The following is a 23492-nucleotide window of genomic DNA, read 5'->3' on the forward strand; positions in this document are numbered from 1 at the left end:
ACAGATGGCCACAGCTTCTCTGAGCAATCTGTGCCAGGGCCTCACCACCCTCACAGCCAAGAATTCCTTCTCAGTATCCCATCCAACCCTGCCCTCTGTCAGTGGGAAGGAATTCCCATTGTCCTGTCACTCCCCCCCCTTGTCCCAAATCCCCCTCCAGCTCTCCCGGAGCCCCTTTAGGCACTGGGATCGGCCCCACCCTTTCCCCGACCTCCCCAGGATGGCGGCGGGCGGTGCGGCCCCGCCCCTCGCTCGACCTTCCCAATATGGCGCCAGAGCCTGGTCCCGCCCCTTCCCTTCACCCCCAAGATGGCGTGTACCGCTGACAGCGACCCCAACATGGCGGGCGGCGCAGACCCGGAGCCGGAGCCGGGGCGCGTAGTGGAGGCGCTGGAGTTGCTGCTGCGGCCGTCCAGTGACCGGGACAGCGCTGCCGAGGCTGCCCAGGAGCCCACCCTGTGCTCGGAGACGCTGCGCAAGAACGCGGCGGCGCTGGAGGAGCGGCTGTCGCGGGCGGCGGGCTGGGCCTCGCTGAGTTCCCTACGGGCGGCCGTGCTGTCCTGCAACCCCGCGCTGGCGGCTGGGGCGGCGGGCGCGGAGCCGGGCTGGGCGGCGGCCTGCGGGTTGCTGGTACTGCTGCTGTGCCTCAAGGAGCGCTTGGCCGCGCTCGCCGCCGCCCCTGCCGCCGCCGCAGCCCCCGGCGCGCCGCCTCCGCCCGCCGCCGACACGCTGAGCGCGGGGCAGACGCGGGCGGTGCAGCGGGCGCTGCGGGCCGCCGTGGGGCTGGGGCTGCTGCCGCATCTGCCGCCGGGGCTCGGGCCGTGCCCCGGGCCACCCTCGCCACCTCCCGGCCCCCGCGGGGCCCGCCTGCTCGCTGCCACCGCCGCCCTGGCCGAGCTGGCCCGGCTGCCCGCGCTGGGCGCCCCGCTGCTGGCCCGCCACCTCCGCCTGCTGCTCGCCGGGCTCTGCGTGCTGGGACACGGCCCCGCCGCCCTCTGCCAGGTCCGTGCGACACTCGCCCCCTCGTGTCCCCGCTCTCCCGGGGCTGGCGTGGGTGCCCAGCCGAGCCCCAGCCCCTTCCCCGGGGCCGAGCCCCGGGCTGGTTGCCTCCCTCCCATGTCTTGCCCGTAATTCCCCACGTGAAAGAAGCTGCAGGGGCTATGGAGCCCCAGAAGGGGCTAGAGGGCACCGGATCAACCGGTGGGTTTAGTGCCCAGCCAGGCTGCCCTCACCACCCCGGAGTGTTTTGTTGCAGGGCATTTCGGAAGCGGAGCGGGCGCGGTGCCGGGAAGCCCTGCAGGACATCCTGGACCGTGTTTACCAGCCACTGGCAGTGCAGGAGCTGCTCGTCCTGCAAGGTCCGCCCAAGCAGGTACCCAGCGGTTGAGGGCCATCAGGGTGTGTAGTACCTGTGTTCCCACAGTCCGAGGGTGCTGCTCTCCTGGAAATGTTCTTACACTTTAGAAACCAGTCCTGGAGCACTGATGAAGCTGCCAGGTGTGTGTCATTCCAGCCCTGCCATGCAGGGGTGCGTAGGTGGGTGTGAACCCAGGGACTGTCATCACGGCACGTTCCACCTTGGCTTTGCACCCATATCCACTGTGCCCGGCCAAGTGGAGCTCCTGCTCCTCCAGAACCTGCCCCTTCCCACTCATGGGGTGACACAGGGCACTCGCTGCTGTTTGGGGCCATTCCAAAGCCTTGTGAGGAGGAGGAGATGGGAAATCTCCTGAGAGTTGTTTTTGGAAAGTCTCTAAGGGATAATAATAGAATCCTGGAATGGTTTGGGTTGGAAGGGACCTTAAAGCTTATCCCATTCCAACTAGACACCTTCCCATAGACCAGGTTGCTCCAAGCCCCATCCCACCTGGCCTTGAACACTGCCAGGGATGGAATAACATGCTGAGCACTTGAGGACTGACCAAAAGTTAAGGAATGTTGGTTTGATGGTACTTGTAGGTCCCTTCCAGCTGGCCTGTCATTAATTCCTAATTTGCTTTGTGCCACTGGCTGAAGCAGCAGTTCAAAGCCTGTCCGTGTCCTGTGCTCTTTGGCAGGACACAGGCTGTTTGCCCATCCATGGGATTTGCACAAGAGTGTGCAAATACACTCCTTACCCTGCTCCTGTGTTCCTTTCCAGAGTGCTCCATGTCCCCAGGCAGGCCTGGGGCCAGCTCCAGCCTGGCTGCGGCGGCTCTGTGGGCGCCTGCTCTCTGAGAGGCTGCTCAGGCCCAACGGGGTGCAGGCTGTGGTTCGGGGTGTCTTGGAGGGCACAGGAGGTGAGTGGGGGCTCTGGGCCTCCAGGATCACAGATTCAGAGATGTCTGGAATGGTTCATCCCACAAGAGGCCCAGCAGGGCAGAGCCACCAGAGTACGGACGTGGCAATCAGCTTTTGCCAGGCCAAGATGACTCAGTGACACACAGATTTTGCCTCTGACTGTGGTGAGCTCCCAGACTGCCCTAATTTAGGGTACGCTGTCATTTTTGAGGCCTACACTGAAAACCTCCAACACCATTTAGCTGTTTATGCCTCCATGGTGTCACGCCTCATGTGTGTCCAGAGTGTGGTCTGTCCCAAGGAGTGCCCTGTCCCAGTGCCAGTGCAGTGGGAGCCATGCTGGACTCTGGGCTGTGGGAGCTGCAGGGACAATGAGACCCATCCCCTGCTTTCCATGTCCTGGCAGGGAGGGAAACTGTTGCTATCCAAAAATGAATCCCACAGATATTAGTGCCAAAGCCTCCTCTAGCCAACACCAACCTGATGGCACTTCCAAGCATGACCTCCCTCCACCTTTTGTCCACCTGTCCGTAGGAGTTGTTTTCCATTATCAAAGCTCTTGCACAGGAATTTTCCCCCTTCTGTCTTTAAGTTCAGGTGTCTCCTGAAAGATGGTTGGTTTAATGACAGCAATAAAAGCTCAAAATCCAATTTTTGGCCAGGAACACCTGGCTTCAACCAGAGCTGGCCGCCGGTCAGAGCTGATCCAGAGTTTCTGCTGCTGCAGGTGGTGCTGGCGCTGAAGCAGCAGCTCTAGACTGGAGGAAATGTGACGCAGTTGCAAAGATCCTGGCTTCCTGCCCACAGCAGTGCCTCTCCCTTGAGGACTACTACAGACAGGTGTGCCCCCAGGTAAGTCCCTCGTCCCTTCTGCCTGGGAATGCAGAGCCAACTCCAGCTTGGAGGGTATTGGGACCGCCCTTTCTGCTTGAGCGTGGCCTGGCTTGAGCCAGCATAACGTGGAGATGTTTTTCTGGCAATGGGTCACGTTTCCACTCTTGAATTTTCCATGTTTTATTGAAATGCTGGATGATGTTGATTGTACGAGCTGCTCGACACTGCACTACACAGAGCTCTGTGTGGAGCTCTTGTTTCCAACCTTTGGCTCTGGGAGTGGTGCAGGCTCTTGGTTTGAGCCCAGAAAAGCATTCTGTGTGTGTGGAAAGGACACTGGCTCTTCCATACTTGGAATATCATGCCAGATGACCAGCAAAGGAGCACATGGACGGGTCCTTGTTCTCTGCCAGGAGCCAGGCTGCCCCCTCTGAGGGCGTGCTGATCCTTTTTCCTTTGTCATGGACTTTCCTTGCAGATTCTGGACTTGCTGCACATCCAGGACAAAGTGGCAGCACGGCAGTTCCAGCGTGTGGCCACCACCACGGTGCTCACCATGGCCAGGGAGCACCCACAGCTGGCAGAGAGGCACCTGCTCCAGCCACTGCTGTCCCCGCTCCTGCGGTGCTCTGAGGCAGCAGGTACCACATCCGGGAACGGTCTGGTTTCTTTCCTCACTGATTTTTGTCATTCCATCGGAATTTCTTTGGGCTACAGACCATGTGAGCTCAACTGTCCATACTGGCCACGTCTGTCTGTGTGGTTACATCATATTTACTGCCACTTGAGCCAAGTTACTCCAGCGTGGGAGCTGAGTGCTGTGGCTCCTGCCATGGGCTCCTTGGGAAGCTCTCCCAGTCTGACACCCTTGGTTTGGGCTTCCAGACAGAAGCCATAGGTTCCCGACCCAACCGGCAGCTCTCCAGGGAATCATTCATCATTGTGAATTGTGGTCTGCCTTGATTTCCATGTGTCCTTAGGGGTTTGCAGCACAATTAGGACAGCTAACGAGGGCTCCTCTGTTCCCATGGGGAGGGGAGAGAAGGGAAGGGAGCCATGGAAGTGTTTTCGGGTGCAGGGTATGGCAGGGCTGCTCTGCTGCTGGGCGCTCTGGGGTGCTTTAGGGTGCTGATGTCTCTGCCCTTTGCTTCCAGAGCTGGCAGTGGAGGATTTGGCAGCAGGGACCATGCTGGTGCCAGAGGCAGAGCTGGGTAGCTGCGTGGAAGATGTGCTCAAGGTACCATGTCTAATCTGGGAGAGAAAACTCTGAGAAAGAGCTGGTTTGAGACTTTGTGAGCAGTTCAGTGTGTGTTGGATCAGACAGACCCGGCATCTCCTGCAGTCATGCCAGACTCACCTCATCCTCATCTTCAGGAGTACCTTGGCCTCCATGTGGGCTGTGCCAGGGCCTCATCACCATCACAGGGAAGAATTCCTTCCCAATATCCCATCTAACCCTGCCTTGTGGCAGGGAGAAGCCATTCACCCCTGTCCTCTCGCTCCAGGCCCTTGTCTAAATTCCTACTCCAGATGTCTTGGAGCCCCTTAGGCACTGGAAGGGTCTTTTAAGTCACTGGAGCACAGATCTTGGCTTTCATGTTTGGGGGAGAGATGGGGTCCATCCTTGTGTTCCCTATGAAGGATCAGGGTTTTTTGTGGAGGCTTCTCCTCTGACACCTTCCTTCATAGCGCCATTTCCTACCATTCCCACCAGTATCCCCATTGCCACACTGCAGGCTCCCCTGCCTGCCCTGACAGCAGCTTCCTGCTGCATGTTCCAACCCAGAAGGACATCTCCAACCCTGGAATTCAAATTTCAGAAGCTGGTGACTTGGTTCCTGGCATGCCCTGAGGCAGGCTAAGCTCTTAAATGCTGAAATTGTTGTCTGTTTTCCCAGGAATGATCTGTTGTAACTGGCTGGCAGGCAGAGACTGGTCTGGAGGGCTGCTCCCTCCCAGTGCCGTGCTGGGGGGGTTGGGGTGGGTCCCTCCTTAATGGCAGAGTGCTGGAGGCCTGACAACAGCCAGATTAGTGAGGGGACCCTGGATTTGGGGAGGTTTCTTGTCTAACAAGTGTCATTTGATGCTGAGTGAGAAACCATCCTTGGGGCTTCATCAGGGAGGCTTTGTGTACACAAGGGTCTGGGGAGGAGGAATGGCTCCGTGGGGATTAGCACAGGGAAACAGGTCTGTTTGCATCAATGGAGCAGGGCAGGGTGTTATCAGGGCCATCTCCCTCCTACCTGGGCTGTCACACTGCCTCAGGCAGGTCTGTCTCCAGGGCATTTCTAGCCCTGGAGTGGGGATTGTGAAGGAAGGTCAAAGGTCCAGGTGTGGGTTGTGGGAAGTCAGAAGTGTGGGGAACAGGAGGTCAAGGGTGTTGAGAGGAGGTTGGAGGTGTGGGGAGCAGGTCAGAGGTGTGCGAAGCAGAAGATCAGAGGTGTGGGGAGTGAGAGGTTGGAAGTGTGGGGAACAGGAGATCAGAGGTGTGGGGAGTGGGGACTCACTCTGCTGTAGAGGGACGGCACTTTCTGAACAGGTCATTGACCACATGAGACAGCTGGAAGTCCCTTGGAAAACTTGGGAAAAGACTTTATTACCCTGCCCTCCCCTTTTTTTTTTTGGCTAAAAACTGTGGAGGGAAATAGAGCCTGCCAAAACCAGGACCTGAGTACCAAACACCGAGTAAATCCTGAGTCCAGCTGGCAGGATTTGGTATTTAACCACTTTCTAGACCAAATTTTCCCAGCTTATGGCTCTGACTAAAAGCATCATACCTGGCTTTTAGTTTTGGATAATTCCTTTAAAAGGATACAAAAGGAAACACAATTACATGAGGCTTCTGTGAATGCCGTGAGGCTTCTGTAAGTGTTTTTCCTGTGCTCTATGGGCAGCAAGGTGGGACTTGTATGCAGTGAGCCTGAGAAGGGTGTGCTGGGTTCATAGAGGGCATTGACAGTGATCTGGGAGGCTGCTCGTTGAGGTGGAGGAGAGGAACAGGGCCCTGCAGCTCCCCCAGAGCCCCTTCAGCCCCCTGAAGAGCCCCTGCAACTCCCCCAGAGCCCCAGCAGCTTGGTGTCTCAGCTCAGCACCCATCAGCCCAGCTGCCCTGCTAGGGACTGATCTCTGTGTTTGAGATTTGCCATAATTCCATAAAGATTTGCTCATTCCAAGGTGCCTGTTGCATCTCTGGGGAAGGCAGGATCTTACCTCTAAGCAGTAGACTTCCCAAATATCTGGCTGCAGCCTTCCTGTAGCTTGGAGCCTGCTGTGGTTAAGGAAATACTTGGAGAAAAATGGTGCTGAAGCCAGGTTTTGATAAGGAATATGGCATAATCAGGGAAAACAGGCTCCAGACTGAAGGAAGAGGCTGAGAACCCTCCACCATCCTCCCCAGCAGCCGCTCTGCGCACAGACGTGTTCCTGTCCTCCCCTCTGTTCCACGCAGGTGTTTGACTCCCCTTTCTGTGCCCTTCTCTCTGTAGGTGTATGTGGTTGGGAATGACAGCTCGAGCCTGCTGCTGGGATCCTTACAGTCAGTCCTGGGAGTGGTTTTTTCCCTCTATTCCTTCGCCAAGCAGAATGTGTCATACTTACGGTAAGGAAGGATCGTGCTCAGCTCTGCTTGGCTCTTCTGGGCTTTGCCCACCTCCAACAGGCACTCTGTGGGCACAGACAGGAGCAGAGATCCATTTTCTCATCCCAAGGAGCTCTCATTCCAATAGGGCAGGAACCACAGGCAGGGTACATGACCTTACTGACAGCCCTATGCCCAAGGAAGCAGTTCTCACTTCAGTTTTTGTCTTCCCTGAAGCCAGAATGTTCCGTGTAGAGACAAATGTGCCCTTGGGAGCACAGATTGACTCTGCCTAGAGCAGGGATTGTGGTTGGCCATGGATGGAGGTGGTGATGCTGGGACCTGGCTGGGTGTCAGAGTGATCTACAAACAGGATAAAAACTGGATAAAACAGCTCAGGCGCTGGCTCTTGGAAATACAGAATCATTCTCCTCATGTCTGGCATCACTCTCTTGTGATCCAAGCAGGACCTGCCTCCTGGCAGCTGTCCCTCATGCCATGCCCAGTTCCCCAGAATGCTCAGTGGAAAGCACCATGTGTGCTAGTCGTGGTGACAGGGACAGCGGTGACCAGGCACTGGCTGTCCTCTTTCCTTGCTCCCCCCAGGCTTTTCCTGGGCTATCAGGAGTTTGGACCAGCCTGATGAAAGCATTCCCGGTGGGGTTACGCTGTTCTCTGGTGATCCTGGCGTGTGCAGGCTTTCCCTAAAAGGTGTGTGTAGACACGGCCTCTGCTGCTATTGAAGACATCGTTAATCACTTCAAAGAGCAGCAAGTGCCGTGGCAAGTTGGTGGAACACGCCAAGCTCACGCTGCTGGGCCAGCAGTCGCTGCTCCCTTTGCTAAGGAATTTGGCAGGGATGACTACACTCGCAACTACCTGGAAGTGTTCGGCTTTCCAGACCCCTGGCACAGCACGGCGCAGCTGCTCCACCTCATTAACCTGCATCTTTCCTTGGCAGGGCTCCCACGCAACCTCACAGTGCTCCTGTCTCCTTCCTGCTCTCCCTTGGCACTGCCACCAGCCCTTGTCACCTAGCCATGAGGCACAGGCACAGCGTGCCAGGGATGTTCACAATGCTCCCTTCCTTACCGGGCTCAAGTCTGGAGGGACACAAATCCATCTGGGAATGCCAGAGGGCAGAATGTGCTTCTGGTCCCCTTAGAAACTGTCACAAATGCCTTCAGCTGCCGGAGCCAGAGCATTCCAAGGAGAGCCCATGGCCGCTTCAGAGTGCTCCAATCGTATCCGTCATCCCAAAACGTGTGACACAGGGAGGGGAGCAGTGGGTAGAACAATGTCACCACTGCTTCCTCTCTCCTTGCCAGCTCCCTGTGCCAGGAGATCCTGCTGTGGTTCCTGGAGAAGGCGGAGCGGGAGCGGTCGCTGGCTGTGCTGGAAGGCCTGGCCGGGCTGGGCAGCACCGTGCCCACCCTCCACCCGCGGTGCCGGGTCTGTGCAGGCAGCGAGGGCGGTGCTGCCATCGCAGTGGAGGACACCATCAGGTGAGTGCTGTGGGCACAGTCCCCAGAGTCACTCAGCACCCAGGGCTGTCCAGGGAAGCCTGTCAGAGAGCCTGGGTGAGTGGGGGTCTGCCAGGACCGTCCCACCATGGTCTCATCCCCTTAAGCTCAAGCAGGTGATGCTTCCTCACAGCCCATGCAGCCTCCAGGTTTTCTGCATGCCACACAGAGCTCTGACTTCCAGCCCCAAAAAGCATCATGCTCCACCTGAGTGTTGGTGTGCACTCCCTGCCTGCTTTTCCTGACTCCAAGCCCTGCCTGCGGACTGTCTGGGAATGGGATGTGTTTTTTCAGCCCCAACACCCCGCAAATTCAACTTCCACTGTCCAGCCTGAGCCTGTCTCGTGGCACAGTGAGTGGAGTCCCTCGGGCACAGGTGGTACTGTCACAGCAAGGACTCTGGCAATGCCAGCGTGGCCTCTGGTGTGTGCAGATGGTCTCTAAGTAGAGGCAGAGCATGGCCATGCTGGGAATAAACTGCAGCCATTAGTCTCCAGCCACGCAGAGCGGGATATCCGGCAGCCGGAGATTCGGTTTAAAGCAAGGGCTGTGAGCTGGCAGGGAGGGCCCAGGGCAGTGCTGTGGGATAGGCAGAAACATGACTGTGTCCAGGGGTGTCCGTGGGGAGGGTGTGCCAGGAGCTGGGAGCACCTACAGTAAAATCTCCACAAATATGCTTGGTTTGGCTTTTGTTTTAATCTATTCCTGACCTGAGTTAGAATCACAGACTTGTTTGGGTGTGAAGGGATCATTCCACCTCCTGCCATGGGCAGGGACACCTTCCATTAGACTAGGTTGCTCCCAAGCCCTGTCCAACCTGGTCTTGGACAATTCCAGGGATGGGGCAGCCACAGCTTCTCTGGGCAACCTGTGCCAGGGCCTCACCACCCTCGCAGGGAAGAATTTCTTCCCAATATGCCATCTAACCCTGCCCTCTGGCAGTGGGATGCCATTCCTCCTTGTCCTGTCACTCCAGGCCCTTGTCCAAAGCCCCTCTCCTGCTTTTCTATAAACTCTTTAGGTACTGGAAGGCCACAATTAGAAGCAGCTCTGCCCTGGTTAAACTGGGAATACTTTAAACTTACTCCATAATAGCCCTGGCTCTGCCCATGTTCATGTCCCTGCTTCCGTGGCTCTGACCATTACATGACTTAGCCAGCACTAATCCTGTTATTTATGGGATGGCTGGGTTTGGGCTCACGGTTTCTGTCAGTAGTGTAGTTTTGATAATGAAAGGAGCAAATGATCACAAATGACCTGGGCAGTGTTTGGCTCAGCTGCCTCCAGGCTCTGCTGGAAAACACTGGGAAGGAAGGCTTCCAGGAAAAGGCAGGCTGGGACTTCACTTTGCCCTGGATCTGGGGAGTCAAGGGGGTCTGGATTTGTTTGTGTAAGTGACTCAGTAACCTGTTCCAGTGATGAAGACGAGGCCCTGTACCAGAAGATCTCCTCAGAGCAGTGCCATGTGCAGAGCTTGGTGGAGCTTCTGTCCCACTGCCAGAAGAGTGGGCTGACCGGAGACTTCTTCATCCACTGCCTGAAGGTGAGGGCAGGCCTGTCTCTGGTTGGGGCACACCTGCAGGAATGGGTTCCTTGGAAAGGAATCATCCCCCTGTGTGTCCCGGGATACAGCACAAGCTGGAGCAGCCTTGTGTGCTGGGTGGGAGAGCCGAGGAGAGGGAGCAGCCCTGTCCCTGAAGGGGTTAACCCTTATCCCCTCTGGGCTTTTTTAACAGCATGAGCATGTTTGAAGTTTAATGGTGTGTTGGAAGCTGAGAATAATCCCTGTTGCTTCCCTGGCTTTTATGGAGGGGCCCCAGCACCTGCTTCCTTTCATCCTGCTTGGAGCCCCTGCAGTTCCCTCCTGGCCTGGGCTGGGCTGGGCTTTTTGTGTCCCCCCTCCAGTGCATAGTCACACAAGGGGATAGTGATGGGACTCCCAGGAGCTGTGGCAGCTGTCAGAGACCTTCAGCTGGAAGGTCCTGGTGTGTGAGGAGTCAACTGGCATTCCTGGCACTGGTTACCAACGTTTAACCACTGCGTCTCCGTGCCCTGTGCTTCCTTCCTGGCAGGAGCTGACTCAGGTGGCTGCAGAGGACGAGGTGGCTCCAAACCCGACTGTGGAGCCTGGAGGGAATTTGCTGGAGCTGGAGCAGGATCAGACCAGGCAGGAGAGGAAGCTGCTGGTCCTGCAGCTCGTGGCTGCGCTGTGCGAGAGCGTCTCGGACACCGTGTTCACTGACATTGTGCAGGTTGGTCATGGCAAAGCCCAGGGGGATTGGCTGAACACTTCCAGGAGGAAAGGCTGAGAGAGTTGGGATTGTTCAGCGTGGGGAAGAGAAGGGTCTGGGGTGACCTTGGAGCCATTTCCAGTGCCTAAAGGAGTTCCAAGAGAGCTGGAGAGAGACTTTGGACAAGGGAATGGCTTCCCACTGCCAGAGTGGGAACAAGAGGGAATGGCTTCCCACTGCCAGAGGGCAGGGTTAGATGGGATATTGGGAAGGCATTCTTGGCTGTGGGGATGGTGAGGCCCTGGCACAGGTTGCCCAGAAGAGCTGTGCCTCATCTGTGGAAGTGTTCCAGGCCAGGTTGGTCAGGGCTTGGAGCAACTTGGTTGGTCTGTACTCCTATGTCAGTGAATGGGCAGTGCAAAATTTATTAAATGTTGTAATTTCAAAAGCCACTGGGGCTCCTTGACCATGGTCCCAAAAAAGATTGTTAAAACATGGCACATCTGCCCCTCAGCACACGCTGGGTGGGGTTGGCTGTCCCACACTGTTCCTGTCAGGAATGCAGGTGGACACTGAGGGCAGCATGGTATTCCCCTGCAGTCTTTAAACTTCCACATCCTGTTCTTTATTGCTGTTTTTTACCCCAGCGCCCCGGCTGTGCCAGCTCCCTGTGCCTGCCGTGGGCAGAGGCGGTCACTGCTGAGGCAGGTTTCCTCACGTTTCCCTCTGGGACAAAGGATCCTTTGTATGCTCTGCAGCAGTGGGGGGGACACAGCCAGCACTGCTTTGTCCCCACCTGCCTCCCCATCACACCAACCTGCGGGGCTGGAGAGTCAGGGTGGGAAACAGGGAAGGGTTTTGCCAGGTTTCAAGGTCCAGCCTGAGTCTGGTATAAAAACCCACCACCAAGGAAATCCAGACAAAAAATCCATTATCCTCCTGCCCGGAGTTGTGTTTCAGGGAGGCCCCTGGGCTGAGACAGGCAGTGGCAGTGCAGCCTTTGAGCAGGTTCCTTAGGGCGTTTGGGGGGCCCTAATGGGGTAGGAACAAGTGGGATCCATCTTTCCAAGGCTGGAGCCCAGGAACAGTGGCCACTGTGGCCCCCCTCAGCTGCACATTTATTTACATATTTTGCCACATAACCAAGGTCAACTTGATTTCCTTTCTGCACCAAGGATTCTTTCCTCCTGCCTGAGAAACAACTGTGCCCCAGGGGTTTATTTTTCAAGTTTTTTTCCTCTCCCACATTAAAGTGGGGTTTTTTTTCTTTCTAGAGTAGTTCTTTTTACTTTTTTTTCTCAGCAGGCATCTACTGATTGTGTGCTCACAATGTTCCTTTTCTTTACATTAAATATAATTTCAACCTCTTCAGCTTGTGTGTCGCTGTGTTGTGAGAGCAGATATTCCAACTTTTTTTACTTTCTTGCTGTTTGCTGAAATTTCTGCTCTGACATAATTATTCCAGCAGGTACCTGAGCCTTTTTTGCAGTCTTTTCCAAAGCCTTTTCCCACAGCCTCCCCCCTTAAGGGATGTGCTCAAAGAAGCTGGCAACTGAGGAGGAAACGATGGCTGCACCCAGTGCCTGTGTCCTGGGGGCTGGAAGTTTGGGATTTGGTGCAATAGGACCTTGTTGCCCTCCTACTTTGTTTTCCAGAACAGGAGCACAATAGTTCTTTTGCAACACACCTGTTAGGTTGGAATGACCCTGATCCAGCCCTTTCCCAGGCTTGTCCCAAGCCATGGTGTGGAGAAAATAAGGCACGGAGAACATCAACTCCCTTATTTTCAAGGTCTGTTAGGAAGGCAGAAAGCCCGTGGGATCACAAGTGTCGGTGCCAAGAAGGCCGATGCCAGCCAGGCAGGATCGTTATAGGCTTGTGGAATAAAAATATTGTGGGAAAAATAAAAAAATAAGAGAACACGGGAAATAGCCCAGCTGGAATATCGGCTGTGTGGGAGTAAGGGGACTTGGCACTGGGGAGCCGTGGGGCTGGGACTGGAGCTCCTGGGCTCTGGAATTTCCCAAGCTTTTCTCTAGCCCAATTCCATACAGAGCCTTGTTGCCACCACCCTGACTTTCCCTCACAGACTATCCCAGTTGCCTTCCCAGCTTCCATCCCATGGTGGAGCTGGGCAGGAGGCAGAGATGGAGCTGGGTTCTTCCTGCTCCTGCAGCCTCATGGGGGCTCCTGCTGCCAAGAAACCCCTACCAGTTTAACCATCACCTTTTCCTATGGCTGTTTTGGGTGTGACTGCCAAGTCCACACCAGAGCCTGGCAGCTGCAGCCACTGGTGGACAAACTCTTCTTGAATTTGTGTGGACTTGTGTTAGAGAATGGCATAGGCTTGGGAAATTCAAATGGATGCAGAGAGACCAGGAAGGCTAAAGAGGAGGTGGGGTCACCCTGGGGATCCCTCCTCCTGACTGTTGTTCCCCTGGCAGGTGCAGGAGTTCGTGGCAGCCGTGCTGCAGCGGGCCTGTGTCAGCCCAGCGCGGGGCCCCGGCGCGGCGGCCGAGGCACAGACCCTTGCTATGGCCATGGGGCTCGTGGCTGCCCTGCTTGGAGGGGCTGTCCAGGTAAGGGGCAAAGCTGGGGGGCTTGGGGACAGGGAGTATGGGCCCTGCCAGCCCCAGCCCAGGGGGGCTGTGGCAGGGGAGCTGGGTGCCTTGGGTTGGGGTCCCTGCTGGGGTCCCAGCCTGTATATGTGTGTGTATATACATATATATATATATATATATATGTATATATGTATGTATGTATAACATATATATTGTTTTTCCTTGGAGCTGTGTGGGGGCACTGGCCAAGGGTTCAATCCCAGCAAGACATCCCTGAAATTAATTTCATTTATTTCTATACGTATACTATATTAATATATAGTATAAATTATATATACTATAATTTTATATATTATAAATGAATATATTAATTTATAATCCAAAGTTTGCTTCCAAGAAGGTGATGACAGAGCAGTGCAGCCATGTACAGCATCTTTAAATGCCAAGACTGCCTCCTCTGCATCCCTACACACCATGAGCTCCAGCTGCGGAGTGCAACAAACGTCCCATGTGGGCTGTACCCTTCTTGAAAGTCCTCTGTATTTTTATATTTACATTTTTTACATATTTATATTATTATTTACATCACTCAATTACCACATTATACCAATATATATATAGCGAGAGAGAGAGAGAGCTGCCATGGGAGCAATGGCCCATCCATTAATGCGCTGCCATCACTGAGCTGCTGGAGTTGCTTCATCCCCAGATTTGCCCAGAGGAAGATCCAGCTGTTAATGTTTTTTCCATTCATTTATTGTGTCTTATTGCTAAATTTCTAACACTGGGAAAAGAACTTTACTTGGAGAGAAGTTAAAGCCAAAGTCTTGTGGCTGCAATGGGCCCCTCCCAGACGAGCGCCTGCTCCCATTCTGGAGTTAATGGTGTTAATGGTAACTTGGGAAATGGAATGTGAAAGGTTTTGGAAGCAGCTGCAGAGCTGTTTGGGTTTCAGCAGCCAAGGAGTTTTTATGCAATCATCCAAACTCTCCACTCAAGCTAAAGCACCCTTTTCAGGCCTCACAGCCCAGAATTTAGCAGTTACATCCAGGTTAGGGCAGGAGCTTCTCCTGCTCAGAACAGGTGGCAGCTGACGTGCCAGGAATGTCCTTCCAGGCGGGACTGATGGCAAGCCTGACACGGTGCTGGGAAGATGATGGGAGGCATGTCCCTGTTTTGGCCTCCATGCACAGACAGGGCTGTCCTCCAGGCTCATGCCCTTCTCACCTTCTCGCGTGGCACCTGCTGGAGATGCCGGAGATGGGATAGGTGCTGGGCCATGGGCATTGCTGTTCAGAGGAGCTTGTGGTGCTTGAAGCCCAGAACCAGGGATGGGGATGGGAGTGGCCATGGGGCTACAAAACAGACTCTGGGGCTCATCATCGCCATGCTCTCCTGCCCTGCGTGGAGCATCCCAGGGAGCGGATGGATCCTCACTGTGATGGTGCCAGTGCTGCTTTTCTCTCTCCACAGCTCCAATCCAGCGACTTCTCTGTGCTGAAGCGGCTGGTGCCGCTGCTGGAGGAGCTGTCCCACACCTACCCCGAGCCCCTCACCCAGGAGTTGGCCTTGGACCTGCGCATCGCCATCTGCACCCACGGGGCCTGTGCCCCCGGCGCAGTGGGCGCCGCTGCTGACAGTGTGCTGGGGAGGAAGCCTGGGATGGGAGTGCAAAGCCCTGCTGGCATTCCCAGTGGAGCCCCCAGCCCAGGGGGCAGCCGGGCCCCGCTGCAGCACAGACACAGCAGCCCCTCGGCTCGTGGAGAGAAGAGCACAGAGCAGAGCACAGGCCACGAGCCCAGTGCCACCGATCCCACTCCAGCCCCGTGTGCCAAGAGCCCGGCCCCAGCTGGGCTCCAGGAGCTGCTGGTGTCAGCCTACGATCCCCAGCCCCCCGCCCGCGCTGCTGCCCTGCGCCACCTCGCCAGCCTGGTCACCCAGCGGGATCCAGAGGCACTTCGGCTTCAGGAGAAGTTGCTGCAGGTACTGGGCTCCTGCCATGGTCCCTGTCACTTGCCGGGTCCCTGTCCCCTGCCATGGTCCCTGTCCTGTGCTGCAGTGCAGAGCTTGTGCTGACCATGCCGTTGGGCTGGAGATGGTCCCGATTACTGGAGCCCTCTGGCCTTGCCGGCCCAGCCCAAAGTCACTGCTGATTGCACTTCCTCTTCATTCCAGGTGTTCCTGGAGAATGTGCAGCATGAGGATGCCTTTGTCTACCTCTCAGCCATCCAAGGTGAGCGATGCCCGCTGGGATGAGCGCCAGTACTTTGTCAGGGGAGGTTTTGTGCTGGGGGCACTGAGAGGGAAGGAAGAACAGCAGAGCTGTGGCCGGGCTAAGGGCTTGGTGTCTCCTGCCCTCCCATACTGTGGCTCTGTGCTGTTTGGTTGAGCCTGCAGCCATGTGTGGGCTCTTTGTCAAATTCCTGAAGCTCCAGGCTTTGTCTCCCAGTTATTCTTACTCTCTGAAGCTGGTCACTGTCTCCATGCCAGGTCTGTGCCACCAGCTGGGGCTGCAGTTCCAGCACGGTGTGGGCACAGCTCTGGCACCTTGGTCTGACATCCATTGAGTGGTCTATTCAACTGAGGTTGGCAGAGGAGCAGGGCCGTGGGGACCCACCGGTGCTCCCTCAGGGCTCTGCCAGGTCCATTCCCATGGCCCTTCCCACTTCCCAGGAAACCTTCAGGCTGGTTCTTGCTCCAATGCTCTCAGCACAGCCCTGTGGCACCAGGCTGCCCAGGCCTGCACCGCAGGCAGGTGCTTCCACACCGGGGTGGTGTGAGTGTCCTGTGTGACAGCTGACACGGCTGGTCACAGTTCGCTGGGTTCCATGGAAGTAGGTGCCGTTCCCTTGAACCACAGCAATGCCGGCACTGCTGTCATTGGGTTGGCAACCTTTGGCAACAGTTGGGAAAGGAGTTTATCCTTTGCTTCCCGCTGCCTGTACAGTCTTGAGAGAGACGGGTCTGTCCTTGCCCAGCGGCTGAAACACAAAGGCTGTAACCGTCCTGGTGATTAACGCGCCGGTGCAGCTGCCGCCGCGTTTGGCAGCACGACCGTGATTAACCCTGATGCGGTTCCTTGCGGCCGTGACTCACCCGGCCCGTGGCAGCAGCACCTGTGGCGAGCCATGCTGAGCATGGGGCTGGTGGTTGTCCCATCTGGGTCCCCACAGCCCCACTCGCTCCCCACCACAGCGGCAGGGCTGGGGCTGAGCTGGTGTTGCGACACCACTGGCTATCACTGAGCTGGACTCCAGTGGTGTATTCCTGCTGTACTGGGCACTACACCTATAATCCTGGAGTTAATTTTGGACCCCTCATCATAAGACAGACATTGAGGGGCTGAATGTGTCCAGAGAACGGAATGGATCTGGGGAAGGGTCTGGAGCACCAGGAGCAGCTGTGGGAGCTGGGAGGGCTCATCCTGGAGAAAAGGTGGCTCAGGGGGGCCTTCTCGCTCTCTCCAACTCCCTGACAGGAGGGCAGAGCCAGATAGGGGTCAGGCTCTGCTCTCAGGGAACAAGGGAAGGATGAGAGCAAACAGCCTCAGGTTGCACTAGGGGAAGTTTAGGTTGGATACTGGGAAAATTTCTTCATAGAGAGGGCTGTCTGGCCCTGGCACAGACTGCCCAGGACAGTGGTGGAGTCCCCATCCCTGGAAGGATTTAAAAGCCATGTGGATGTGACACTTGGGAACATGGGTTAGTTGGTGGCCTTGGCAGTGTGGGGGAACGGTTGGACTTAATGATCTTAGAGGGCTTTTCCAATCCAAATGACTCTGTGATTCTGGGATAAGGCAGTGCCAGATGTTACTGCCTTGCCGGATGTGCCTGGACTTGCAAAGGGTGACCCACACCAGGCGCCCTCCGATAACCAGGAAACAGGGCTGGAGGCGAAGCTCCTGGAGGGCCAGGAGCTGGGGCTTACCATGACTCAGTGCTTGGCACTGCCAGGGCAGCCTCTGCTGCTCGCTCGCTCCTTCCCTGGAGAGCAGCCACCTTTCCCCATCAGAGAGTTGCCCAGTGCTGCCAGAGCCCTGCCTGGCACTTCCCCCAGCCCACATCTCCACAGGGACAGCGAAGCTGGTGCAGCCCCATGGCATTGTCTAGCCTGTGTCCTGTGTCCGGGATCTGATCATCCCTTGTTATCCCTGGGGAGATGCAGCAGGCATTGGGTGCACTCGGGCTCAGGTCCCAGTCTGGGCCAGGTGAATTCAGCAGGGGCAAGGACACACTGGCACCATGTGCCAGTGGCTGGGAGCTGGGAGCAGTGACCAGACCCTGTGCCTGAGCATTGCCTGTGGTGCCCAGCTGCCCCCAGTGTACCGAGTCCACACCAAGTCAATGGGCATCAACCAGCAGCAGTGAGCGGGCACCTGCTGCCAACTGCCAAATTACTGATTTTCCAGCTTTTTTGCCCCCCCCCAGGTGTTGCCCTGCTCTCCAGTGAGTACCCAGAGCGGATCCTGCCCATCCTGCTGGCACGTTATGAATGCCCAGGGCAGGGCACCGAGGACGCCGTGGCCACTGTCACCAGGATGAAGCTGGGCGAGGTGCTGATGCGCGTCACCCGGGCGCTGGGTGAGTCCATGGCCATGGGCATGGCAGTGCCCCCTGCCATCAGCTACAGCACCTCTCGGCCTTGCCAAATCCCAGAGGAAAGCCCATGGGGGATTTTTTTTGTGGGAAATAGAGAAGGGTCTGGTAGCCGAAGAGTGGCTGGCTGGGGTTTGCTGATGGCAGGAGCAGGACAGTAGATCCTGCCAGCAGCCCACTGTCCCTTCAGCCAGCAGCGCCGGGCTCAGAGGCTGCTGGGAAGCGCCTGGACACGCAGGGCTGAGGGGTAGAAGCTGCATGAGGCCTTTCCATCAGCTGCTGTTGGGACACGTCCTAAAATGCCTCATCTGACTCCCTAGAGGAGGCCAGACCAGCGGGAGCTTGCAGCCGGAGCTCTCCGTCTCCAGGGGGGCGGCAGCCGGTGTCCCACTGCTGGGACAGCCAGATGGGGGTCCCTGGTCACCAGCCAGGCACTGTGTACTTGTTCAGGATTGCTCCTGCAGAGCCTGGATCCCCCAGGCCCTGGGGCCGTGACTCCCCTGCGACCTCTGCTACATCCCCTGGCCATGATGGCATCCCTGGGCTTTGCCAGCTGTGCCATCCCACTGGTGCCAGACTGTGCCACTGTCCAGCCTCCCTACTGGGATGGGGACAGGGCATCCCACTATCTCCTGGGGGGCTCCAGTGATCAGCAGCAGAGCCCCTCAGTCCCTAAAGACCCCGGGCAATGTCCATGTGTCCGCTCTGGCGCTGGACATCCCCTGGCAGCTGCCCTGGGGACGGTGGCACAGCCTCCCTGTGCTCTCCCTGCTCCCCACGGTGCCGCTGCCGCAGGCAGCAGCTCCGGCGCGTCCCAGCTCGCCGGCGTATTTATAGAACAAATTGCACCAAGTTGTTTCTGTTGCAAGGCTTCAGGATCCGAGAGCGAGGATTTATCCAGCACTTTCAGGATCGCTTTGCTTTGTGCAGTTTCAAGATGTCCTGCTCTGCCAAGATCTCTTGCTCTGCTTCTCTCCCACCCCATCCCTGTCCTCATCCCTGCCTGCCATCCCACTGGAGCAGCTTTTCCCATCCAGAATGGGATTTTGCAGCAGGAAGGGAAATGCTCTGTGCTCCTTCTGTGGCCATCTGGCACAGGGCTGGTCTGCTGTTGGCTTCCAAGGGAATACATCCCACTCAGATCACCCAGCACTACTCAGACTGCCATAATTCCAACCCCTGGGATGCAGTCAAGAGCAGGATGCATTTGCAGCAAGCCTGGCCATCCTTGGCATCACAGCACTGCCCCAAGCTCCACCACCCTGTGCCAGTCCCCAGCCCTGAGCTCCCACATGCAGTGGGATGGGAACCCTCCGCTGCCTGCAGGAACTATTCCTGTCCTTGCATCCGAGGGCATCCCAAGGCATCCATCCCACTGCCTCCATCGGCTGCACAACACCAGGATCCAAGGAGCTTCCAGAGCCTGGGAGAACTGGAAAACCACTGAGCTCATGGGCCAGCTAGCCTGCTGGAGCTTCCTTTCTGGCCCCTTGAGCCTCTTCCTCCAGGAAGCCATGCCCACACCATGGGGCACACGGCTGCCCACCTCCCATGGGATGACCACGCTCCCGGGGTGTTTGTGGATGCTGGACATGGGCCCTGACCTCTTGTTAGCAGCTCACATGTCCACAGCGCCTCCCTGTGCTAATTGGGGTGGGGATTTGGGTCTGAAAGATGTGGGAATTTGGGATTCACGCTTGGTGTGTCTGCGAGACCTTGAATGGAGGAACTGGGATATGCTGGAGGGCCCCCATAGGGCATGTGCCAAGGGGCAGAAGCCACCCTTGAGTTGCTGCATCCAGCTGTTCTGCACTGCTGCAAGGGGGATGCCCAGTCCATCTGTCCCAAAGGAGCCAAAGCTTCAGCAGGAAGGGACTGTGGGCTTTTCCATGCTGGTGACACACCGCTCTGCTCTGTCCTGCAGGGGACATGGTGTTCCAGCACCGGGAGCCGCTGATCCGGGCCTTCCTGCGGGGTGCCCGGGACCCTGACGGAGCACTGCGGGCCAGCAGCCTCTCCAACCTGGGCGAGCTCTGCCAGCACCTTGGCTTTCAGCTGGGATCCATTGTCCAGGAGGTAGCAGCTCCATCCTTCCCCGGGTCCCTGTCTGGGGAGCGTGGGGTCATCGCTTGTTTACAAGTGGGTTCGTTAGTGTGTGGTTGGGCTGCTGTGGACATGGAAATGGGACATTTCCATATGGAAATGGAACATTTCCACAAAGGACATGAGCGATAAGAGTGATAATTGCTTATACCGTGGAGTATAAAAGCCATTGGGCCTGAAGCAAACACTCAGGAGGTTCTAGCCCTGATTTTTAGGTGTCTGCTCCACCCATGGCAGCTGCTGCCAGAGGAGACCTAGGGGCACAGGTGGTGCCTGCCAGAGACACCTCCTGCTTAATGACACTTAGTTACCCTCCCGTTATCCTAATTATCATAATTATCGTTATCAGTATGGCTGAGCCATCCCTTGCCCTGGCTGCAGGCTCTGAGAGAGACACGGCTGCCTGGAGCTGCTGGCGCTGTGATCCTGGTGGGATGAGCCCAGCTGTCGGCAATCCAGCAGCCCTCAAGCTGGTGGGTCTGTGCCCCCTGGGAGCCAGAGCTTCGCCCCCCTGGTGCTCCTGGAACTGGAGCCCACATGGATTTGGCACTCAGGCTTCTCCCCCAGTTGCCACTCGGCACCAGTGGGTCCCGGTAGTTGACGTGATGCCAACACGCCACGCGCTGCTATTTTGGGAGGGTGCAAGCTCTGCTAATTCTCCTGGCTGTCACTGCTGGGGTTTAATTAGATTCCTTTGGCTCTGCCTGATTTTTATACAGATTGTTATACAGCTTCCTGAGGCATCCATGTGCTGCCTGGCCCCAGCAGGAGGAAGGGCTGCTCGGAGCCCATGCCCCGCAGGAAGCGGGACCCCCCAGCTGGGTACCAGGCCAGGCACTGAGGTCCCATCCTCATCCTTGGAATGTCCCCAGCATGGCAGCAGCTGCTCAGCTGGGATCCCCCACATCCCGCAGCCCTTGCTGATGCCCCCCTGCCCTGTGCCCACAGGTCACCTGCTGTGTGACGGCCATAGCCCAGACGGACCCTAAGGCCGAGGTGCGAAGAGCTGCCGTGCACGTGGTGGTTCTGCTGCTGCGGGGGCTGAGCGAGAAGGTCACCGAGGTGGGTCACCCCCCGTTTGTCCCCACGGCAGGGACAGTCCTCAACAGGCTCATGGGCATCCCTGCCCCACTGGGGCTGCAGGGCTCATTCCCAAGCAACTTCCAGGGAAAGTCTCAAGGGACTGAGACCCCCAACTTTGGCCTCCCCCACCAAAGGGCCCACTCACCAGATCCTGGGAAAGCGGGGACTTTGTGGGGGCATCCCTCTATGCTGCTGGGATGTGCCATGGGGCCGTGTCATGCTGTGGGTAGTGCCAGCTCTCAGGAGCCGTGGGAGTTATTCATCACTGATTTGACTTGGAAATGCCCAGTGTTTCCTCCACTGTGGCCTCCCTCCCCAGTTCCCAGTAACAAGCATGTTGGGACTCAACTCCCATGGAGGAAACAGCTAGTTCCCCATGGGAATCCCCGCAGCCGGGATCTCAGCATCCCCCTGTGCCTCTGGGCTGGAGGTTCACCACAATGTGCTGCTGGTGTGTGGGGAAACTGAGTCACAGGAGCCCAGAGCTGTGGTCGGCAGTGGTGGTGCCGCAGTGTCCTGGCACCAGCAGTGCTGGGGGAAGGGGCAGCCCCACACCTGCTGGGACACGCCGAGGGGGCGAGGGCGGGCGAGGCACCAGTGGGTGCTGACACTTTCCATGCCCGCCATATCCAGGTGCTGCGGGACGTGCTGCTGGACCTGTACCGCCTGCTGAAGCACGTGGTGACGGCTGAGCGCGACGGCGCCACAGTGCTGCACGCACAGCTGGCACTGGAGGAGTTGGACACCGTCATGAGGAGGGTCCTGTTCCCCCCACAGACGCTGGAGAAGAAGATTGTTGTGCTGCCGTAGCAGGGCTGAGCCTGTGGAAATGAACTGTTCTGCTCTGACATCAGGGCCAATGGCTCCCAGAACGGAAGGACTCGCTGTGCCCCCGGGATGCTGCCGGCAGGTGCCGGATGGGGTGGGGAACCTCGCTGGGACGAGGTGTGGGATTAAACAGAGACACACTCAGCCCTGTGTCCGTGGCGTCTGTGGGGGTCATGTGAAGCTTCTGGGTGCTATTGTGGCCATGCCCTGGGTCCAGTGGAAGGATGGGCATCACCCCCAGGGCCAGCATCAGTCCCTGGGCTGGCGTAGCAGCCAGTGGGGTCAGTACCTCAGGCTCCCTGTGGCCAACCAGCCACAGCTGCCCCTGAGGGGAGTTGGGAGGGTGAGGGACTCTGCTGTCTGCACCCCTTGAGTGAGTGTCCGTGGCCCCCCCTTGGCATCATATACCACAGGGATGCTGGGGGGTCTGAGGTCTCCTTCACTGCAGAGTCTGAGGATGGGCCCCTCTGCTGTGGCACCAGGAGCCCTCTCCATGCCAAGGAGGGGCTGTGGGACCCTGTGGCTGTAGGCACTTGTCTGGGACCAACGCTCACCACCATGTGCTTTGGGACACCCCAACATCGGGGTCACTCCCACCTCCAGTCAGGACAGCTCCCATGGGTGCTGCAGCACCACAGGCCTCATTCCTGCGCTGGGAGTTGCTGCACACCTACGGTGGTGGGGGAGCAGAGTCCTCAGGAGCCTAGCCCTTACCCCTCTCGCTCTCCTGGCACCATGCAGCCCCCAGCCCCTCCATGTATAACCCCAGTTGCCCATTTCCCAGCTGCCCTGTGCCATACCAGATACTGGGGGCGGTCTGGCACACCCCTTCCCTACCAGGCTGGGGCCCCTGAGCTGTGTCACCACCCCTGTGCTGTGCCATGCAATGTCCTGAGTGGCAGCAGGAGCACATTGTCCTCACTGGAGAGAGCAGCGGTGGCCAAGCACTCCTTCTCGCTCCTGGCGCTGTGTTGGATCACAGGCATGTACCAGGGTGCTGCTGTACCAGCTGTGCCTGTCCAGGGGCTGCCACAAGTGGTGGAGGATGAATTTGGAATGAAAAGTCTCTTTTGATGCCACTGGCTGGACACTGTCTGGCCATCCTGCCTCTGGCAATAAGGACATATCCTGCCTCTGGGAACAAGCTGTCTGGCTGTCTTGCCTCTGAGAGCAAGGATGTGTCCGGCTGTCCTGCTGCTGGAAGCAAAGCAATGGCTGTGCTGGGGATGGAGGTAGTTTGATTCCCACCTTGGACAGCCACAGGCACGCCAAATGTGAGGGGTCCCTGATGAGGGCACAGGGAGGGCTGTGATGTGGGGACACACTGCCCCTGTCCTGTGTCCCCCCTCCCCATAGTTGGGCACCTGTTGCCACAGGGACCCTGGCAGTACCACGGCAGTGGCACAGGCCACACCAGTCTGACCCCACCATGCTGGGCTTTGAACCCCTGCACCCCACTGCTGCCCTGTGGGAGCCCTGCCTGTGGTGCTGAGGGTCCCAGCATATCCCTGTCCCATCCATGGGCTCACCAGCTCCTCACCATCCGCTCCAGGTGCTTGGGAAGATCCCAGCTGGCATCGCCGCAGTGCTGGGGGTGTCATTCGAGGGGGACCTGCCTGCCCAGGATGCTCCCACTGGAGGGATTCCCTTCCCCAGCTCCCGGCACTCGGAGGCTCCGGGTCCAGTCCTGGTGTCACTTCGCACCCGGCTCCCAGCACAACAGGACACAACGGCCTGCATTGGGGTGAGGAACCCGAAAGTGCTGGATTTAAGCCCAGAGCCAAAGCTGCAACTGCTATGGACTCAGAATGGCTTCTCCCGGAGCTGGCTGTCCCCTGCCATCAGCCCGGCACGGGAACATGGTGCTGCTGTCCCCG

The 23492-nt window shown here is 57.5% G+C and overlaps 1 protein-coding gene across 2 annotated transcripts; it reads left to right on the top strand.

Moving 5' to 3' along the window:
• The first annotated feature begins 291 nt into the window (after positions 1–291).
• Positions 292–21759, top strand: TANGO6 (transport and golgi organization 6 homolog). Of its 2 annotated transcripts, XM_027744526.2 has the most exons (17): positions 292–1002; positions 1256–1372; positions 2141–2279; positions 3008–3132; positions 3593–3755; positions 4269–4351; positions 6600–6712; positions 8020–8196; positions 9631–9757; positions 10287–10466; positions 12890–13024; positions 14480–14989; positions 15182–15239; positions 17434–17586; positions 19526–19677; positions 20653–20766; positions 21421–21759. In XM_027744526.2, the coding sequence occupies exons 1-17, from the start codon at positions 310–312 to the stop codon at positions 21595–21597; spliced, it is 3216 nt and encodes a 1071-aa protein (XP_027600327.1). In that variant the 5' UTR covers positions 292–309; the 3' UTR covers positions 21598–21759. The 2 variants fall into 2 exon arrangements, with proteins under 2 accessions (XP_027600327.1, XP_039240404.1); XM_039384470.1 differs by lacking the exon at positions 292–1002 and having other exon boundaries at positions 1044–1358.
• Positions 21760–23492: the final 1733 nt, after the last annotated feature.

Source organism: Pipra filicauda, unplaced genomic scaffold (assembly GCF_003945595.2).
Source record: "Pipra filicauda isolate LSUMZ 115617 unplaced genomic scaffold, ASM394559v2 scaffold357_size738173_pilon, whole genome shotgun sequence".
Lineage (NCBI taxonomy): Eukaryota > Metazoa > Chordata > Aves > Passeriformes > Pipridae > Pipra > Pipra filicauda.